General features: G+C 44.3%; 1 protein-coding gene across 2 annotated transcripts in view; it reads left to right on the top strand.

The window, feature by feature from the left end:
• Window positions 1-16,794, top strand: part of dph1 (diphthamide biosynthesis 1) — a 717,385-nt gene that overhangs the window by 37,012 nt on the left and 663,579 nt on the right. For both annotated transcript variants that reach the window (XM_070856970.1, XM_070856969.1), the window contains exon 3: window positions 486-549. In XM_070856970.1, the coding sequence (XP_070713071.1) occupies window positions 486-549 (64 nt within the window). The remainder of the gene's footprint in view (window positions 1-485; window positions 550-16,794) is intronic.

The following is a 16,794-nucleotide window of genomic DNA, read 5'->3' as shown; positions in this document are numbered from 1 at the left end:
GCTGTTAGAGAGGGACTTCCAGGATTTTAACCCAGCGACGATGAAGGAACGGCCGATATATTTCCAAGTCAGCATGGTGTGTGACTTGGAGAGGAGCTTGCAGGTGGTGGTGTTCGTATGCGCCTGCTGCCCTTATATGTGGTAGAGGTCGCGGGTTTGGGAGGTGCTGCCGAAGAAGCCTTGGCGAGTTGCTGCAGTGCATCTTGTAGATGGTACACACTGCAGTTCTGGTGGCGGCTGAGATTCTGGGTGGTGTTGAGTTTCCTGAGTGTTGTGGGAGCTGCACTCATGATGTACGTGAGGAATCCATAATTCTGAGGTCCTGGGAAGGAGTCAGTTGGGAGATGGTTTCAATACCCTGGGAATGTGGGGAGGAGGAATCAATCAGACACTCTCAGACCCTGATCACCAACTAACACCCCAAATTTAAAAAAAACAAGACACAACAAAACATGTTTTTTTTTTCTTTTCCATGTCTGGTTTAGTTGCCCTGCAAATGCCTGAAGGACTCCAGATGTTTGTCTGCGCGATTGCTGATATCATAGAAAGGTAAGACAGCAACTCATTAAATTAACAGCTCTGAGCACCAAATCCATAGGGCCAGTTTGGACTTGTAAGTAATTAAGGGAGATCTGAATAGTTGTAGCACTTGTGGAGAATGTAGGACATCGGTTGCTTGGGTTTGTGTGTTGTTAAGGATGATGTGTTTGGTTCAGTGGTTATTTTTTCCATCAAATTCACAGAGCAGTCATGGGTCAAGATGTTACAATTCACAGCTTTGTCAATGACTCAATTTGGTTTCTAATTAGCTGAAGGAATTAAATAGAAGATAATGGGCTACATGTTCAGTGTCAAACTGCAAGAGGGAAGCTTTGAGTGGTTTATATTTGTCATACCTGAACCCTGGAGACAGAGCTGCTACCTTCAGCTTACAGGGCACTTATCTGTAACATATAGCAGACGGTGAGTTACCATTTAGTGTTGCTTTTCTTGCTGCTGAGGTGTCTTTACGCCTCGGTGTGGGAATTTTCCAATGTTGTTTGAAGGCAAGAGATGTACTGTTTGGCACAGGGGAATGGGCACTTCGAGTCCAAGGCCAAGAATTGCAGAATGTTATGCGTGAAACATTGGTCAGAAACCCAGGTAATAAAAGTAGAATTTGACTTCTTCAATTAACTTTTAAAAAAACCCTACAGTGGCTCTAAATTGTGAGGAATGGCGCCCATTTGTAGAATTCTAGGCAACACCACTGCTTCACATTCCATTTTCACAGAAAAACTGACAAAAGTCATGGAAATGCGATGATCCCATTCCCCACCGCCACCACCAAAACATTGGGAAAAATCCTGAACCCCATGTGATTTAAAAAAACAGAATTTGGCTTCTTCACAGCAAACCAATGACCGTGGCACGACAACCTCTCCTCCAAAGAAGCAGATTCTTTTTTTAACTAACACAGACACTAATATGGGGAGATGTTTTGCTTCCACTGGCACAAGGGCCATTAATCAGAGGACACAGATTTAAGGTGATTGGCAAAAGAGCCAGGGGCAACATGAGTAAAAACAATTTTACGCAGCTAGTTGTTACGATCTTGAATGCGCTGCCTGAAAGGGTGGTGGAAGCAGATTCTGTAGTAACTTTCAAAAGGGAATTGGATAAACACTTGAAGCGTAACAATTTGCAAGGCTACGGGGAAAGGGCAAGGGAGCGGGGCGAATTGGATAGCTTTCTCAAAGAGCTGACACAGGCATGATGGGCCGGATGGCCTCCGTTAGTGTTGTATCATTCTATGATTCTAGTACAATGGTGCAGGACAACCAATGGCGTGAAAACGAGCAGGAGAGGTGAACAAATCAATCAAGAAGTAGTTTTAATAAGGAAACGGCAGCTTTGGATTTTAGAAGCCAATAGATTTTAGGTGGGGTGCAGGACAACTGAGGGATGTAAAGAGTTATTTTGGACTAGGGGATTACAGATGAGTCCTGATTTCAACGCTGAATGCAAAGAGGAGGAAGAATGCTTCATCTCAGCCGTGAATACAGAGGTGGAAGATTGTGTCGTCTGGTACAGGACCTTTGGAAGAAAATGACAGATTACAGGAGAGCGGTCCGATATCATAGGTTACGACATTTCCGGGGCTGTGACATAAGGCATTAACACATTGCAGAACGTAGCATAGGAACAGGAGGAGGCCATTCAGCCCCCTCGAGACTGTTCCGCCATTCAATTAGATCATTCAATTAGACCATTCAGTGGCAAATCTGTATCTTAACTCCCATCTACCTGCCTTGGTTTCATAACCCTTAAATTAAATGCAAAATTATAATCGTTGCTCTACATCTATATCAGTCATTCAAAATAATAATACAAAGAAAGAACCAACAAAAACACTCTGTGTCTCTTGGTCTCCCAACAAAGGCTGGCTCTCCTAATGCACTTTCACATTAGGGTCTACCCAGTTGCAATATGTTCTAATATACTTATTAATTGTAGCTTGAGCCAAGGTTTAGTTTTCTTAACTCTTTTCAAAAAGGGAATTGGATACATACTTGAAATGGGAAAAAAAAAATTGCAGGGCTATGGGGAAAGCGCCAGGGGAGTGGGAATAATTGGCTAGCTCTTAATCAAAGAGCTGGCACAGGCACGATGGGCCAAATGACCTCCTTTTTGTGCTGTATCATTCTATTCATTTAGACTGTGACAATCTGCATCTCTCAGAGTCTTTAAAGAATCATATATCTCGCCCTGAGATGAAGACAAACCTGTGAACGCCGGAAGTCTGAGGACAAAACAGCGAGGGCTAGAAATGCGGGTCCGTCGATGTCTGGAAAGGAAAATAAAAAGCACAGGGGTTAACATCTAGGATGTAGCCCCCACCCCCGGTCACAATATCATGGGTTTTATGGCCTCCTCTGGTGCCGTAAGATTCTATGATAAACTGAATTCAAATTCTCAGACCGCCATGGTGGGATTTGAACTCACGTTCTCTAGATCAGTAGTCCAGGTCTCTACATTACTAGTCTAGTAACCACTATGCCACCATGCTCCCTTCTATCAAGCTAGGTCGATTGGGAGACGGTTTTGGATCTTGGATTTTATTTCAAATAAAAATTGATTTCACGGATGCGGAGACGTAATTGCCTGTCGCTGATGGGTCAGGCATGTCTGGTCAACAGGCGACGGCGCTACGATCTGCTTGATCCCTATCTCGGGAAGCAGGATTCCATCAAGCTGCCGGATCCTCTTGACTCCGTTTTTTGTGATCTCGACAAGACCAGCGACCGGTCAGAAGAACTGAGCCAAAGGGCTTCCGGTTTATGATGGAATGAAGCAAGAGTTTCTCCAGCGTACAGAAAGACTTGGGAATCTGCCACGTCGGAATCACTGCCTCCTACATCGCAAACTGACCAGAAACAAAAAATAAACTTTTGTCCGAAACACTTTTAAAGTCTGTCAAAAAGATACCCTCTGAATTTTTTCCTAACCTATGTAGTTTTAACATGGTGGTATTTTTAAACCGGGATCTGAAGTTGGTGCAGATTTGTAGATACTGTCTCGGGTTCTGAAGCATCTATCGCTTCCGTAATCAGAATCCGTGTCCTTGACTCACATTGCCAAGCGTCTACCTCCACAATCGTGTAACTCTCAAAATGTTACAGTGTGTTCCCTTAACATAGAAGTAAAAAGGAAGTTTTGCATTTATATGGAGCCTTTAATGACCTCGGGAGATCCCAAAGCACAGCAGCAAATGAAGTACTTTTTGAAGTGTAGTCACTGTTGTAATGTAGGAAACGCAGCAGCCAATTTCCAAACAGCAATGCGATAATAACTAGATAATCTATTTTTTAGTGATGTTGGTTGAGGGATAAATATTGGCCAGGGCACTGGAGAGAACTCCTCAGTTCTTTGAAATAGTGCCATGGGATCTTTTACGTCCACCTGAGAGAGCAGACAGGGTCCTTGGTCCAACGTCTCATCCGAAAGAAGGCATCTGTGACAGTGCAGCACTCCCTCGGCATCGCATTAGGACTGTTAGCCTTGATTTTGTGCTCAAATCTCTAGAGTGGGACTTGCGCCCGCAGCCTTTCGAGTCAGAGGTGAGAGTGCTACCCACTGAGCCACGACTGAAATAAGAACCATCATCTCTCGCATGCCCCCCACATGTACTTGTCCAATTTTTCGACAGGCGGAATCGGGGCAAACTCTGGCGAGGTGAGATTGACGTCGAATTGACAAGCTGGTTTATTTTGTCGATGTGCGACTGAACAAAAGTAGCGAGTCCAGACTTATTGAAAACTTCTGCCACAGCCCCTTGTGTAACAACAACAAAAAAACACTACGCTATGCTGATAGTGGATGGAATATTCACTTTTTGTTTCAAGAGACGCAAAGTGTGGTTAGAATGCAGAACAAGGAGTAGTTGAGGTGATTAGCATAGATGCATTTAAGGGGAAGTTAGATAAGCAAATGAAGGAGAAAGGAATAAAGACAACAGCTTGCATTTGTATAGCGCCTTTAACGTAGTAAAATGTCCCAAGGTGCTTCACAGGAGCGATTATCAGAAAAAATTTGACACAGAGCCACATAAGGAGAAATTAGGACAGGTGAACAAAAGCTTGGTCAAAGAGAGAGGTTTTAACGAGCATCTTAAAAGAGGAGAGAGAGGCGGCTAAGTTTACAACAACAACTTGTATTGAGGGATATGCTGATAGGGTGAGATGAGGTAGGCTGGGAGGAGGCTCGAGCGGAGCATAAACAGCGACATAGACCAGTTGGGCCAAATGGCCTGTTTCATTGCATGTTTCATTGCACGCCACAAACTCCATCCCTCTTCCCGACTCCTGTCTGAGGCTGAACCAGACTGTTTGCAACCTTGGTGTCATATTTGACCCTGAAATGAGCTATCGACCACATATCCGCAGCATAACTGAGACCGCCTATTTCCACCTCCGTAACATCGCCAGTCTCCGCCCTTGCCTCAGCTCATCCGCTGTTCAAAGCCCTCATCCGTGCCTTTGTTACCTCGAGACTTGACTATTCCAACGCATTCCTGGTTGGCCTCCCAAATTCTACCCTACGTAAACTAGAGGTGATCCGAAACTCGGCTGCCCATGTCCTAACTCGCACCAAGTCCCGCTCACCCACCACCCCTGTGCTCGCTGACCTACATTGACTTCCGGTTAAGCAACGCCTCGATTTCAAAATTCTCATCCTTATTTTCAAATCCCTCCATGGCCCTCGCCCCTCCCTATCTCTGTTATCTTCTCCAGCCCCACAACCCTCCAAGATGTCTGCGCTCCTCTAATTCTGCCCTCTTGAGCATTCCTGATTGTAATTGCTCCACCATCGGTGGCCGTGCCTTCTGTTGCCTAGGCCCCAGGCTCTGGAACTCCCTGCCTAAACTTCTCCTCCTCTCTACCTCTCTTTCCTCCTTCAAGGCACTCCTTAAAACATTTAGCTTTGACAAAGCTTTTGCTCACCTGCGCTAATTTCTACTTATGCAGCTCGGTGTCAAATTTTTATCTCATAATACTCCTGTGAAGCGCCGTGGGATGTTTCACTACGTTAAAGGCACTATATAAATACAAGTTGTTGTTGTTTCATATATCGATGTAGTTCTATATATTTCCTTTCAGGCTGGGAAGGCTAATTTGATGTATTTTAATTCCCTGCTCAGGCCAATACCTGCCTTTGCAGACTTTGTTAGACCTGACTGACCCTGAATTTGGATTTTTCGTTCCTTTCTTTGTTAATTTTGACTCCAGGAAGTGGAATCTCCATGGATCCAATTATCTCTTGCCCTCTAACCTTGCTTTACCTGAAGACTACACTTGGTCCTGACTCTGTGTTTAACACTATGGGAGATCGACTAGTATAGATAGAATAAAATGGCTGGAAGTATTCTCGTTGAAGATGGATGATAATTGGGAACTTCATTAATTTTCCTAATTTGGTGGGGGAGGGGTGAGATGGACTGACTCATTCTGTAGCAAAGTAAAATAATTCCTCTTAAATGTTGTAGTGACATTTGGCATTTGTGCTTTGTAGGAATTCAAAGAAAAAGAGAAAGAAAGACTTATATTAATATAGTGCCTTTCATGACCTCTGGATGTCCCAAAGTGCTTCACAGCCAATGAAGTATTTTGAAGTGTAGTCATTGTTGTAATGCCAGAAACGCGGCAGTTAATTTGAACACAGCAAACTCCCACAAACAACAATGTAATAATGACTAGATAATCTTTTTAAATTAGTGATGTTGGTTGAGGGATAAATATTGCAAGATTCTGCAAATCCATAGGCAGAACAGACGCATCAATGTTAGTGTCCTTGCTCACGCCAACATCCCCAGCATCGAAGCATTGACCACGCTCGATCAGCTCTGTAGAGCGGGCCACATTGTCCGCATGCCCGACACGAGACTCCCAACGCAAGCGCTCTACGTGGAGCTTCGACACGGCAAGCGAGCCCCAGGTGGGCAGAGGAAATGCTTCAAGGACACGCCCTCAAAGTTTCCTTGACAAATTGCAACATCCTCACCGGCTCCTGGAATCCCTGGCCCAAAGTGGAGGAAGAGCATCTGGGAGGGTGCTGAGCACCTCGAGTCTCGTCGCCGAGAACAAGCAGAAACCAAGAGTAGACAACAGAAGGAGCGTGCGTCAACCTAGGCTCCCCACCCACCCTTTCCTTCATCCATCGTCTGCCCCACCTGTGACAGAGACTGTTGGTTTCGCATCGGACTCCTCAGTCACCGGAGAACTCACTTTTAGAGTGGAAGCAAGTCATCCTCGACTCCGAGGGACTGCCTATGATGATGATGATGCTAATTGGCCAGGACACCGGGCAGAACTCCCCTGTTCTTCTTCGAAATATTGCAATGGGATCTTTTACATCCACCTGAGAGGGGCAGACAATGCCTCGGTTTAATGTCTCATCGGAAAGACGGCACCTCCGACAGTGCAGAATCCTTGCATACGTTGCTTTGTAGATTTATTGTATCTAATGCAACAGGCTTACAAATGACATTAATGGAATATAATGGAATACAAGTCATAATTGACAATATCTGGCACTGCCAGGGTTTTAAGTGCTGACACCTGATACCATAGGCCGGATGATTCTCGCCATTATTCCTGTGGGAAGTACAGTGTCATTTCCACCTTGTAATTTGACAGGTTGCAAGAAATTGAGCAATTTTTATTGGTTTCCATTGTAAGTTATTTGATTTGCCCTCCCCTCCCTAAGGTTAGGTCTTCTGACTTTGATATGATTCAGCTTGGATCACAAACAGATTATCTGGTCCTTATCACTTGGTGTTTGTGGGAGCTTGCTGTGCGCAAATTGCCTTCCTACATTACAACAGTGACTACACTTCACAAGTACTTCATTGGCTGTAAAGCACTTCGGGACGTCCCGAGGTCATGATAAGCGCTATATAAATGCACGTATTTCTTACTTTTTTTCAGAAGGTTGCCAGTTCTGTTACGCACACAATCTAGCCTGACGTTGAGGGAGAGCTGACTGGTCTTTTGGATAAGAGGTTAAACCGATCTGTCTGTTTAGGTGGATTTGAGGAGCCCGCAGTGCTTTTTGAAGAGCAGTGGGGAATTCTCCTGGTGTCCTGACCCACATTCCTTCCTTAAGCAATACCAGCAAGCAAAAAATAGATGAATTGGTCACTCAACTCATTGTTCTATGTGGGACCTTGTTCGGCACAAAATGGCTGTTGTGTTTGTCTCCATAACAACAGTGACTGTACACCAATGGCGATTCATTGTGTCAAGCATTTTGGGATGCCTATGAGAAATCCCATAAGGCATTTGCCTCAAGTTTCAGGTTTGCCTGTGATGCTCTCTCAAGTTAAGTAACATTCCTGCTAGGCCAGTAATAAAAAATGCATGACATTATACCCATTAGGAGGCTCACTTATTGCGAACTGGTCAGGCTTATTGCTGAATCTTGCCGTTTGCTCTTAACAGTGAATCCATCCACCCCTCGATGCCTCTTGGCTGTAAAGTGCTTTGAGATGTTTGGTGGTCGTGAAAGGCGCTATATAAATGCAAGTCTTTTTACTAGATTGGCCTAGATTGAGTGCTCAAGTCCTATTCCTCATGGACTGGAAATTAACAGTTGACCTCTGACTATCTCCCTATCCCAGAGATTGGCTAGTCAGCCTACCAGTTAAACCAGTTGCCATGCCCCTGGGTGTGCTCCCCTAGAAACTATCTCCTACTACTCTCAAAATGGGTGGCACAATAACAGCACGATATAAATGCAAGTTACATAGTATTTATTACAAAGTATTTGCAGCACAGAAACAGGCCATTCGACCCAACAGATCTATGCCAGCATTATGCTCCACACCAGCCTCTTCCTACCCTTCTTCATCTAACCCCATCAACATATCCTTCTGTTCCTTTCTCCTTTCTCCCTCATGTGTTTATCTAGCTTTCTCTTAAATGCATCTATGCTATTCGCCTCAACCACTCCCTGTGGTAGCAAACTCCACATTCTCACCACTCTCTGGGTAAAGACGTTTCTGCTGAATTTCCTGTTGGATCTATTAGTGACTATCTTATATTTATGGCCCCTAGTTCTGGTCTCGCCCACATTTTCTCTCTGTCAACCCTATCAAGACCTCTATCAGGTCACCCCTCAGTCTTCTATTTTTTAGAGAGCCTGTCAATCTTTCTTAATAGTTCTAACCTCTCAGTTCTGGTATCATTCTAGTAAATCTTTTTTGCACCTTCTCCAGTGCCACGATGTCCTTTTTTTAATAAGGAGACTAGAGCTTGCTGCAGTACTCCAAGTGCAGTCTAATCAAGGTTCTATATAAGTTTTTTTTTATTCATTCACGGGATGTGGGCGTCGCCAGCAAGGCCAGCATTTATTGCCCGTCCCTAATTGCCCTCGAGACAGTGACGGTGAGAGTGGAGTGGCTTGCTGGGCCATTTTAGAGGGCAGTTAAGAGTCAACCACTTTGCGACAGATTTCCTTCCCTCAAGGACATTAGTGAACCAGATGGGTTTTTAAGACAATCCGGTAGTTTCATGTCACCATTACTGATGCTAGCTTTTTATTCCAGATTTATCTACACCAGTAACATAACCACTATGCTACCCTAACGTAACATAAACTCGTATGAAAAGCAGAGAAGTTAACATAACAGTTAGTGTATGTGTTGCTTATCTTGGTTTGCTGTTGGTGATAGGAGTGAGGTTCAGAGGGGGGGTTAATTTGCTCATGCTACACTTTCTAGTGGGTGGCTACAATGGCCTTGACAGCGGGCATAAGGCTGGGAATTAGTTTGGCTATCTGAGCCCCTCAATATGCCAATGGTAATGTGACATTAGAGGGGCAGGAGAGAGAGACTAAAGTGGGACAGGGAAACGGTTCTTGTTGATCATGATGCACTTAGTCAAATAATTTTGCCTGGTAAATGTCTAATGGAGAATATTATAAATTAAAATTAGAGAAATGTATAGAATATATTGCAATTTTTTTTCAATGAATTATAACTGAAAATGTAGAATTTTCCAATTCAACCAAATAAACGTTAAAGAAGGCGATGTATACACGAGGGACATAGAGGGCAGTGTGGGAGGAGGTTTGTGTGGAGTATAAACTTCAGCATGGACCTGTTGGGCCGAATGGCCTGTGTCTGTGCTGTTGATTCTATGCAAGATAAGCACAGGTCAGGGCAGCTATAGAAACATACAGTTACCTCCCCCTTCCTCACCACCACCACCACTCCCTCTTTAATGAATCCGTCGCCAGTGCAACCTTCGGCCACCTGAGCCAAAGAGTGTTTGAAGACCAGGCCCTCAAAACTGCCACCAAGCTCATGGTCTACAGGGCTGTAGTAATACCTGCCTTCCTGTATGGCTCAGAGACATGGACCCCATGTACAGTAGACACCTCAAGTCACTGGAGAAATACCACCAATGATGTGTCTGCAAGATCCTACAAATCTCCCTGGGAGGACAGACGCACCAACATTACTGTCCTCGACCAGGCCAACATCCCCAACATTGAAGCACTGACCATACTTGATCAGCTCCGTTGGACGGGCCACATTGTATGCATACCTGACACAAGACTCCCAAAGCATGCGCTCTACTCGGAACTCCTTCACGGAAAACGAGCCAAAAGTGGGCAGAGGAAACGTTATAAGGACACCCTCAAAGCCCCCCCCTGATAAAGTGCAACATCCCCACTGACACCTGGGAGTCCCTGACCAAAGACCGCCCTAAGTGGAGGAAGTGCATCCGGGAGGGCGCTGAGCACCACGAGTCTCATCGCCGAGAGCGTGCAGAAATCAAGCGCAGGCAGCGGAAAGACCGTGCGGCAAACCAGTCCCACCCACCCTTTCCCTCAATAATGATCTGTCCCACCTGTGACAGGGACTGCGGTCCTCATATTAGACTGTACAGTCACCCAAGGACTCATTTTAAGAGTGGAAGCAAGTCTTCCTTGATTCCGAAGGACTGCCTATGATGATGATGAATGAATCCAGCAGTCATTGTCTCCACTGTCCCACTGTGGACCATTCCAGGTACAAAGAGGTTCACTAGATTGATTCCTGGGATGTGAGGGTTGTCCTATGATAGGAGATTGAGTAGATTGGGCCTATACTCTTTGGAATTTAGAAGAATGAGAGGTGATCTCATTGAAACATACAGCATTCTTAGAGGGCTTGACAGGGTAGATGCAAAGAGGTTGTTATTCCTGACTGAACAGTCTAGAGCTAGGGGGTAATAGTCTCATGATAATTGGTCAGCCATTTAGGACTGAGATGAGGAGAAATTTCTTCATTCGATGTTGTGAATTTTTGGAATTCTTTACCCCAGAGGGCTGTGGATACTCAGTCGTTGAGTATATTCAAAACTGAGATCGATAGATTTTTGGACTCTAGGGGAATCAAGGGATATGAGGATAGGGTGGAAAAGTGGAGTTGAGGTAGATTAGCCATGATCTTATTGAATGGTGGAGCAGACTCGATGGATTGTATGGTCTGCTCCTGCTCCTATTTCTTATGTTCTTGTGTCCAAATCACTCGATGTGCTTGTCTTTTACCAGGGATCCTTGTTCAGTCATCATCCTTTAACTTAAAATCGTGGATAGCGTTAACCTTTTGCACTGTCTTAAATGCCTCTGTAGGACCCCCTCTTTGTTGTCTTTAGAGGCAGAAGGGTCCGAGTTTAATGTAGCCTTGCCTCATAACTCGATTCTCTGGCACTCGTGGTTGATCTCGCGGCCCCTTCTCAGCATTGCCTCCGAGGCTAATGGTGGCACATAGGGACATGAATAGACCATTCAGCCCCTCGAACCTATTCCGCCATTCGGTTAGATCGTGGCTGATCTGCATCGTAACTCCATCTGCCCACCTTGGATTGCATAAAACCCTCAAAACCCTCTCCTAAAAGAAACCTTATGAATCTCAGTTTTGAAATGTTCACTTGACCCCCAGCCTCGAACACGCACTCCTGCCCCTCAGGGCAGTGGAAGCGAGGCACACACGCACAAACACTTTGTTGTGAAGAGAAGACCCAATGTAGCAACAAACAAGATGCATCCATTAATTTACTGACTTCCCCAGGGCCTGAAGGTAAATCGGTGTAGGAACCATAATTAGCACAATATTCTAATACACAGCTGTTAATTAGAAATATAGCAGAAACAAACTTTGTTGCTTTGCAAGGCTGTTCCTCATCGTGAGAACCTTTTAGCATTGTACCCTGTTGGGACATATCTCTGAGGCAGTGCATATTGTTGAGGGGATATAATTGGTGTAGGTGTAGCTGTGGAACATGAGAATGAAAACCTGGGGCCGGCATGTGATTTTTTTTTTTGTTTGATTCCTGCCATCCGAGTGGTTAGTGGAATGCACTGCCTGATAGGGTGGTGGATACAGATTCAATACACCAACAACTTGCATTTATAAAGCACCTTCAATGATGTCTCCGCAAGATCCTGCAAATCCCCTGGGAGGACAGACACGCACCAACATCAGTGTCCTCGACCAGGCTAACATCCCCAGTATTGAAGCACTGACCACACTCGCTCAGCTTCGCTGGGCAGGCCACATAGTACACATGCCAGATACGAGACTCCCTAAACGAGCTCTTCGAGTCTCAACGCAAAGAGCATGAAGAGGCCAGGCACAGGCAGCGGAAGGAGCGCGCAGCAAACCAGCCCTACCGACCCCTTCCCTCGATGAATGTCTGTCCCACCTGTGACAGGGTCTGTGGCTCTCATATCGGGCTGTTCAGCCATCAAAGAACTCACTTTGGGAGTGGAAGCAAGTCCTCCTCGATTCCAAGGGACTGTCCATGATGAACGTAGTGAAATGTCCCAAGGTGCTTCATAGGAGTATTGAGAAAAAATATTGACACCGAGTAGAAATTAGCGCAGGAGACCAAAAGCTTGGTCAAAGAGGTAGGTTTTAAGGAGCGTCTTGAAGGAGGAAAGAGAGTTAGAGAGGCGGTGAGGTTTAGGGAGGGAATTCCAGAGCCTAGCCAAAAGAAGGCACAAAGTAGACTTCAAAGGGAATTGGATAAATACTTGAAGGAGAAAGATTAGCAGGGGTATGGAGAAAGAGCGGGGCAGTGGGACTAATTGGATTGTGCTTCGAAAAGAGCCGGCACAGCTCTTTCTGTACTCCTTCTGTGCTGTACTATTCTATGATTCTATGATCTTTATAAGTTTCATTTTTTTTTAAATGCGTATGTTTTTAAATTTAAAAAAAATCCCTCTATTTGTGGGGAAAGAAAATAAATATTCTCAGTGAAGACTTATCACCTTTCTGCCATTTTGGCGAGTGAGATGAGGGGTTTGAAATGAGGCTCATCAATTAATATTATTCAAAAACTCAAAAGCGTTCGTATGTCCATTATTTTAAATAAAATGGTTAATGCTTTTCATTAAAATAGCAGACAAAGGGATTTCACGAGAGCGTGTTAATGCCATTGCACAGTAATATTTGAAGAACTTAATTGCAAGATCCAGGTATCGAGACAGGACATTCTGTTACTGGGCTTTTAATGCCTCGGACCCCTGTTGGTTATTGCTTTGCTCATTGTTGGAAATGCTGTGGAGATTTGGCCCCTGTTTCATAGAGGGCAGTCGCCCAGGAAAGGAGCTGCTTACGATTTATTTTTAATTGGATGCTTTTCAGGTGAATGCTCAAGGACGAGACTGTTGTCGGACCTCGTCACGGAGTGTTCATTTAATGGCCATAATTCATAAATAGCCTTGCGATTGTAACTCGCCACTAACCCTGTAATCGTTCCTGTAAAGTTTATCTATCAGTAATCCAGATGAATGACCCATGAATATGACTGCTTGAGTTCCAATGTGTGTGGAGGTTTGGGTGGGAGAGGTGAAGGGGGAGGGGAATTCCAATTTCCATCAACAAGTAGCAGTAGGTTTTGTCAATTCTGAGCTTGGCTGCTAAGTGGAGCATCCATGATGAAAGGCAGATATTCCTAACTGATGGCATGGAGGAAATGCTGATCTACATTTTGCTCCGCTGAAATTGTGGCCCCTGCTGGGAGCTTGCCGAGAGGCAACGACAGTAGCCATGGAAACGTCTCTGGTGTGGGCAGACTTTGTATTTCTGCCTTGGAAAAAGGAACCTGGTGGCTAGTGGGTTGTAGAGGCTGGGGGGTGGGTGGCGGGGGGGGGTTTAGGAAAAAATACAATAAAAAGTGCCTCTTTCTTTTTCCAGGGCAACATCCTTACTTCTAAGTTCATGAACCTTTCACCTGTTCCATAGCTTAATATGTACTCTTCTGGTAGCAGAATAAATATCTTGTGCTTTGTTTTTGCATTGCGATATCCAGGAATTTGAAAACACTAAATTGTAGCAAAACTGTGAAGTATTGATGTGTTAAACAAGAAAGACTTACATTTATATAGCACCTTTCACGCCCTCAGGACGTCCCAAAGCACTTTGCAGCCAATGAAGTACTTTTGGAGTGTAGTCACCCAATTAGTGCATAGCAAGCTCCCACAAACAGCAGTGTGATAATGACCACATAATCTGTTTTGTTATGTTGGTTGAGGGCTAAATATTGGGCAGGACACTGGGGACAACACCCCTGTGAACTAATGCCATGGATCTTTTACTTTACACCCGAAATGGGAGAAGGGGCCTCGGTTTGCGTCTCTTCCGAAAGATGACTGCTCCGACAGTACAACACTCCTTCATTATTGGCACTGGGAACGTCAGCCTGGATTTGTGTGCTCAAGTCTCAGGCTTAATGCTGAATAATCAGCTCAGAAGTTTCCGTTGAGTGGATTACCCACATTAGCTGCCTGAGGTCTTGCCCAACTGAATTCAGGCTAAGCTGTGGCAGGTATGGAAGCAGCTATAATGTGAAGTTGCTCCTTGGAGACTCTATCTTCCACAAACTCCTGCACTTTCATAAGAACAAAAAATAAGAATTAGGAGCAAGAGTTGGCCGTATGGTCCCTGGAGCCTGCTCCGCTATTCAATAAGATCATGACTGATTTTCTACTTCAGCTCCACTTTCCCGCCCTATCCCCTTATTCCTTGATTCCCTTAGTGTCCAAAAATCTATCGATCTCAATCTTGATTATACAAATCTCTGGGGTAGCGAATTCCAAAGATTCACAACCCTTTGAGTGAAGAAATTTCTCCTCATCTCAGCCCTAAATGGCTGACCCCTTATCCTGAGACTGTGACCCCTGGTTCTAGACTCTCCAGCCAGAGGAAATGGCCTCTCAGCCTCTCTACTCTGTCAAGCCCTTAAAACAAATTTACCTTTCAATGAGATCACCTCTCATTCTTCTAAACTGCAGAGAGAATGTTGACCCATTCTACTTAATCTTTCTGTTCAAAGAGGGATAGCCATTACAGAGACATGGTTGCAAGGTGACCAGGACTGGGAACTAAATATTCAGGGGTATTTGACAATTCTGAAGGACAGACAGAAAGGAAAAGGAGGTGGGGTAGCTCTGTTAATAAAGGATGAGATCAGTGCGTTAGTGAGAACTGATATTGGCTCAGAAGATCACGACGTTGAATCAGTTTGGGTGGAGATAAGGAATAATAAGGGGAAAAAGTCACTGGTGGGCGTAGTCTACAGGCCTCCTAACAGTAACTACACTGTTGGATGGAGTATAAATCAAGAAATAATGGAGGCTTGTAGTAAAGGAACATCAATAATCATGGGCGATTTTAACCTTCATATTGATTGGACAAAGCAAATTAGCCAGGGTAGCCTTGAGGAAGAGTTCATAGAGTGTATCCGGGATAGTTTCCTTGAATAGTACGTTGCGGAATCAAAGGGAGCAGGCTATCTTAGATCTAGTACTGTGTAATGAGATAAGATTAATAAATTATCTCGCAGTAAAGGATCCTCCAGGAATGAGTGACCATAACATGGTTGAATTTCAAATTCTGTTGGAGGATGAGAAAGTTGGATCTCAAACCAGTGTCCTAAGCTTAAATAAAGGAGATTACAAAGGTATGAAGGCAGAGTTGGCTAAAATGGACTGGGAAAATAGATTACAGTACGGTATTTCATAACTTGCAACAAAAATATATGTCAATGAGAAGGAAAGATTGTAGGAGAAGGGATAACCATCCGTGGCTAACTAAGGAAATAAGAGATTGTTTTCAATTTGATACCATGTGGCCAAGACTAGTGGGAGGCCAGAGGATTGGGAAACTTTGAAAAGCCAGCAAAGAATTACTTAAAAAATAATAGAGAGGGAAGATAGATTATGAAAGTAAACTAGCACAAAATATAAAAACAGATAGTAAGAGTTTCTATAGGTGCATAAAAAGGAAAAGAATGGCTAAAGTAAATGTTGGTCCCCTGGAGGGTGAGACTGGGGAATTAATAATGGAGAACCAGGAAATGGCAGAGACGTTGAACAAATATTTTGTATCGGTCCTCACAGTGGAAGACACTAAAAATATCCCAATAGCGGATAATCAAGGGGCTATAGGGAGGGAGGAACTTAATACAATCACTATCACTAATGAAGTAGTACTTGGTAAAATATTGGGACTAAAGGCGGACAAGTCCCCTGGACCTGATAGCTTACATCCTAGGGTCTTAAGAGAAGTAGCTGCAGAGATAGTGGATGCATTGGTTGTAATCTACCAAAATTCCCTGGATTCTGGGGCGGTCCCCGCAGATTGGAAAACTGCAAATATAATGCCCCTATTTAAAAAAGGAGACAGACAAAACGCAGGAACTACAGACTAGTTAGCTAAACATCTGTCGTTGGGAAAATGCTGGAGTACATTATTAAGGAAGCAGTAGTGAGACATTTGGAAAAGCATAATTCAATCAAGCAGAGTCAGCATGGTTTTATGAAAGGGATGTTTGACAAATTGGCTGGAGTTCTTTGAGGATGTAACGAGCAGGGTGAATAAGGGGGAACCAGTGGATGTGGTGTATTTGGATTTCCAGAAGGCATTTGATAAGGTGCAACATAAAAGGTTACTGCACAAGATAAAAGTCCACTGGTTTGGGGGTAATATATTAGCATGGATGGAGGATTGGCCAACTAACCGGAAACAGAGAGTCGGGATAAACGGATCATTTTCTGGTTGGCAATCAGTAACTAGTGGGGTGCCGCAGAGATCGGTGCCGGGTCCTCAACTATTTACAATCTATATTAATGATTTGGATGAAGGGACCGAGTGTAATGTAGCCAAGTTTGCTGACGATACAAAGATGGGTGGGAAAGCAAGTTGTGAGGAGGACACACAAAATCTGCAAAGGGATATAGACAGACTAAGTGAGTGGGCAA

Source organism: Pristiophorus japonicus, chromosome 16 (genome assembly GCF_044704955.1).
Source record: "Pristiophorus japonicus isolate sPriJap1 chromosome 16, sPriJap1.hap1, whole genome shotgun sequence".
In the NCBI taxonomy this organism is placed as follows: Eukaryota; Metazoa; Chordata; class Chondrichthyes; family Pristiophoridae; genus Pristiophorus; species Pristiophorus japonicus.
Note: the sequence above shows the minus strand (reverse complement) of the source record. Positions and strands in the feature narration are given on the sequence as shown.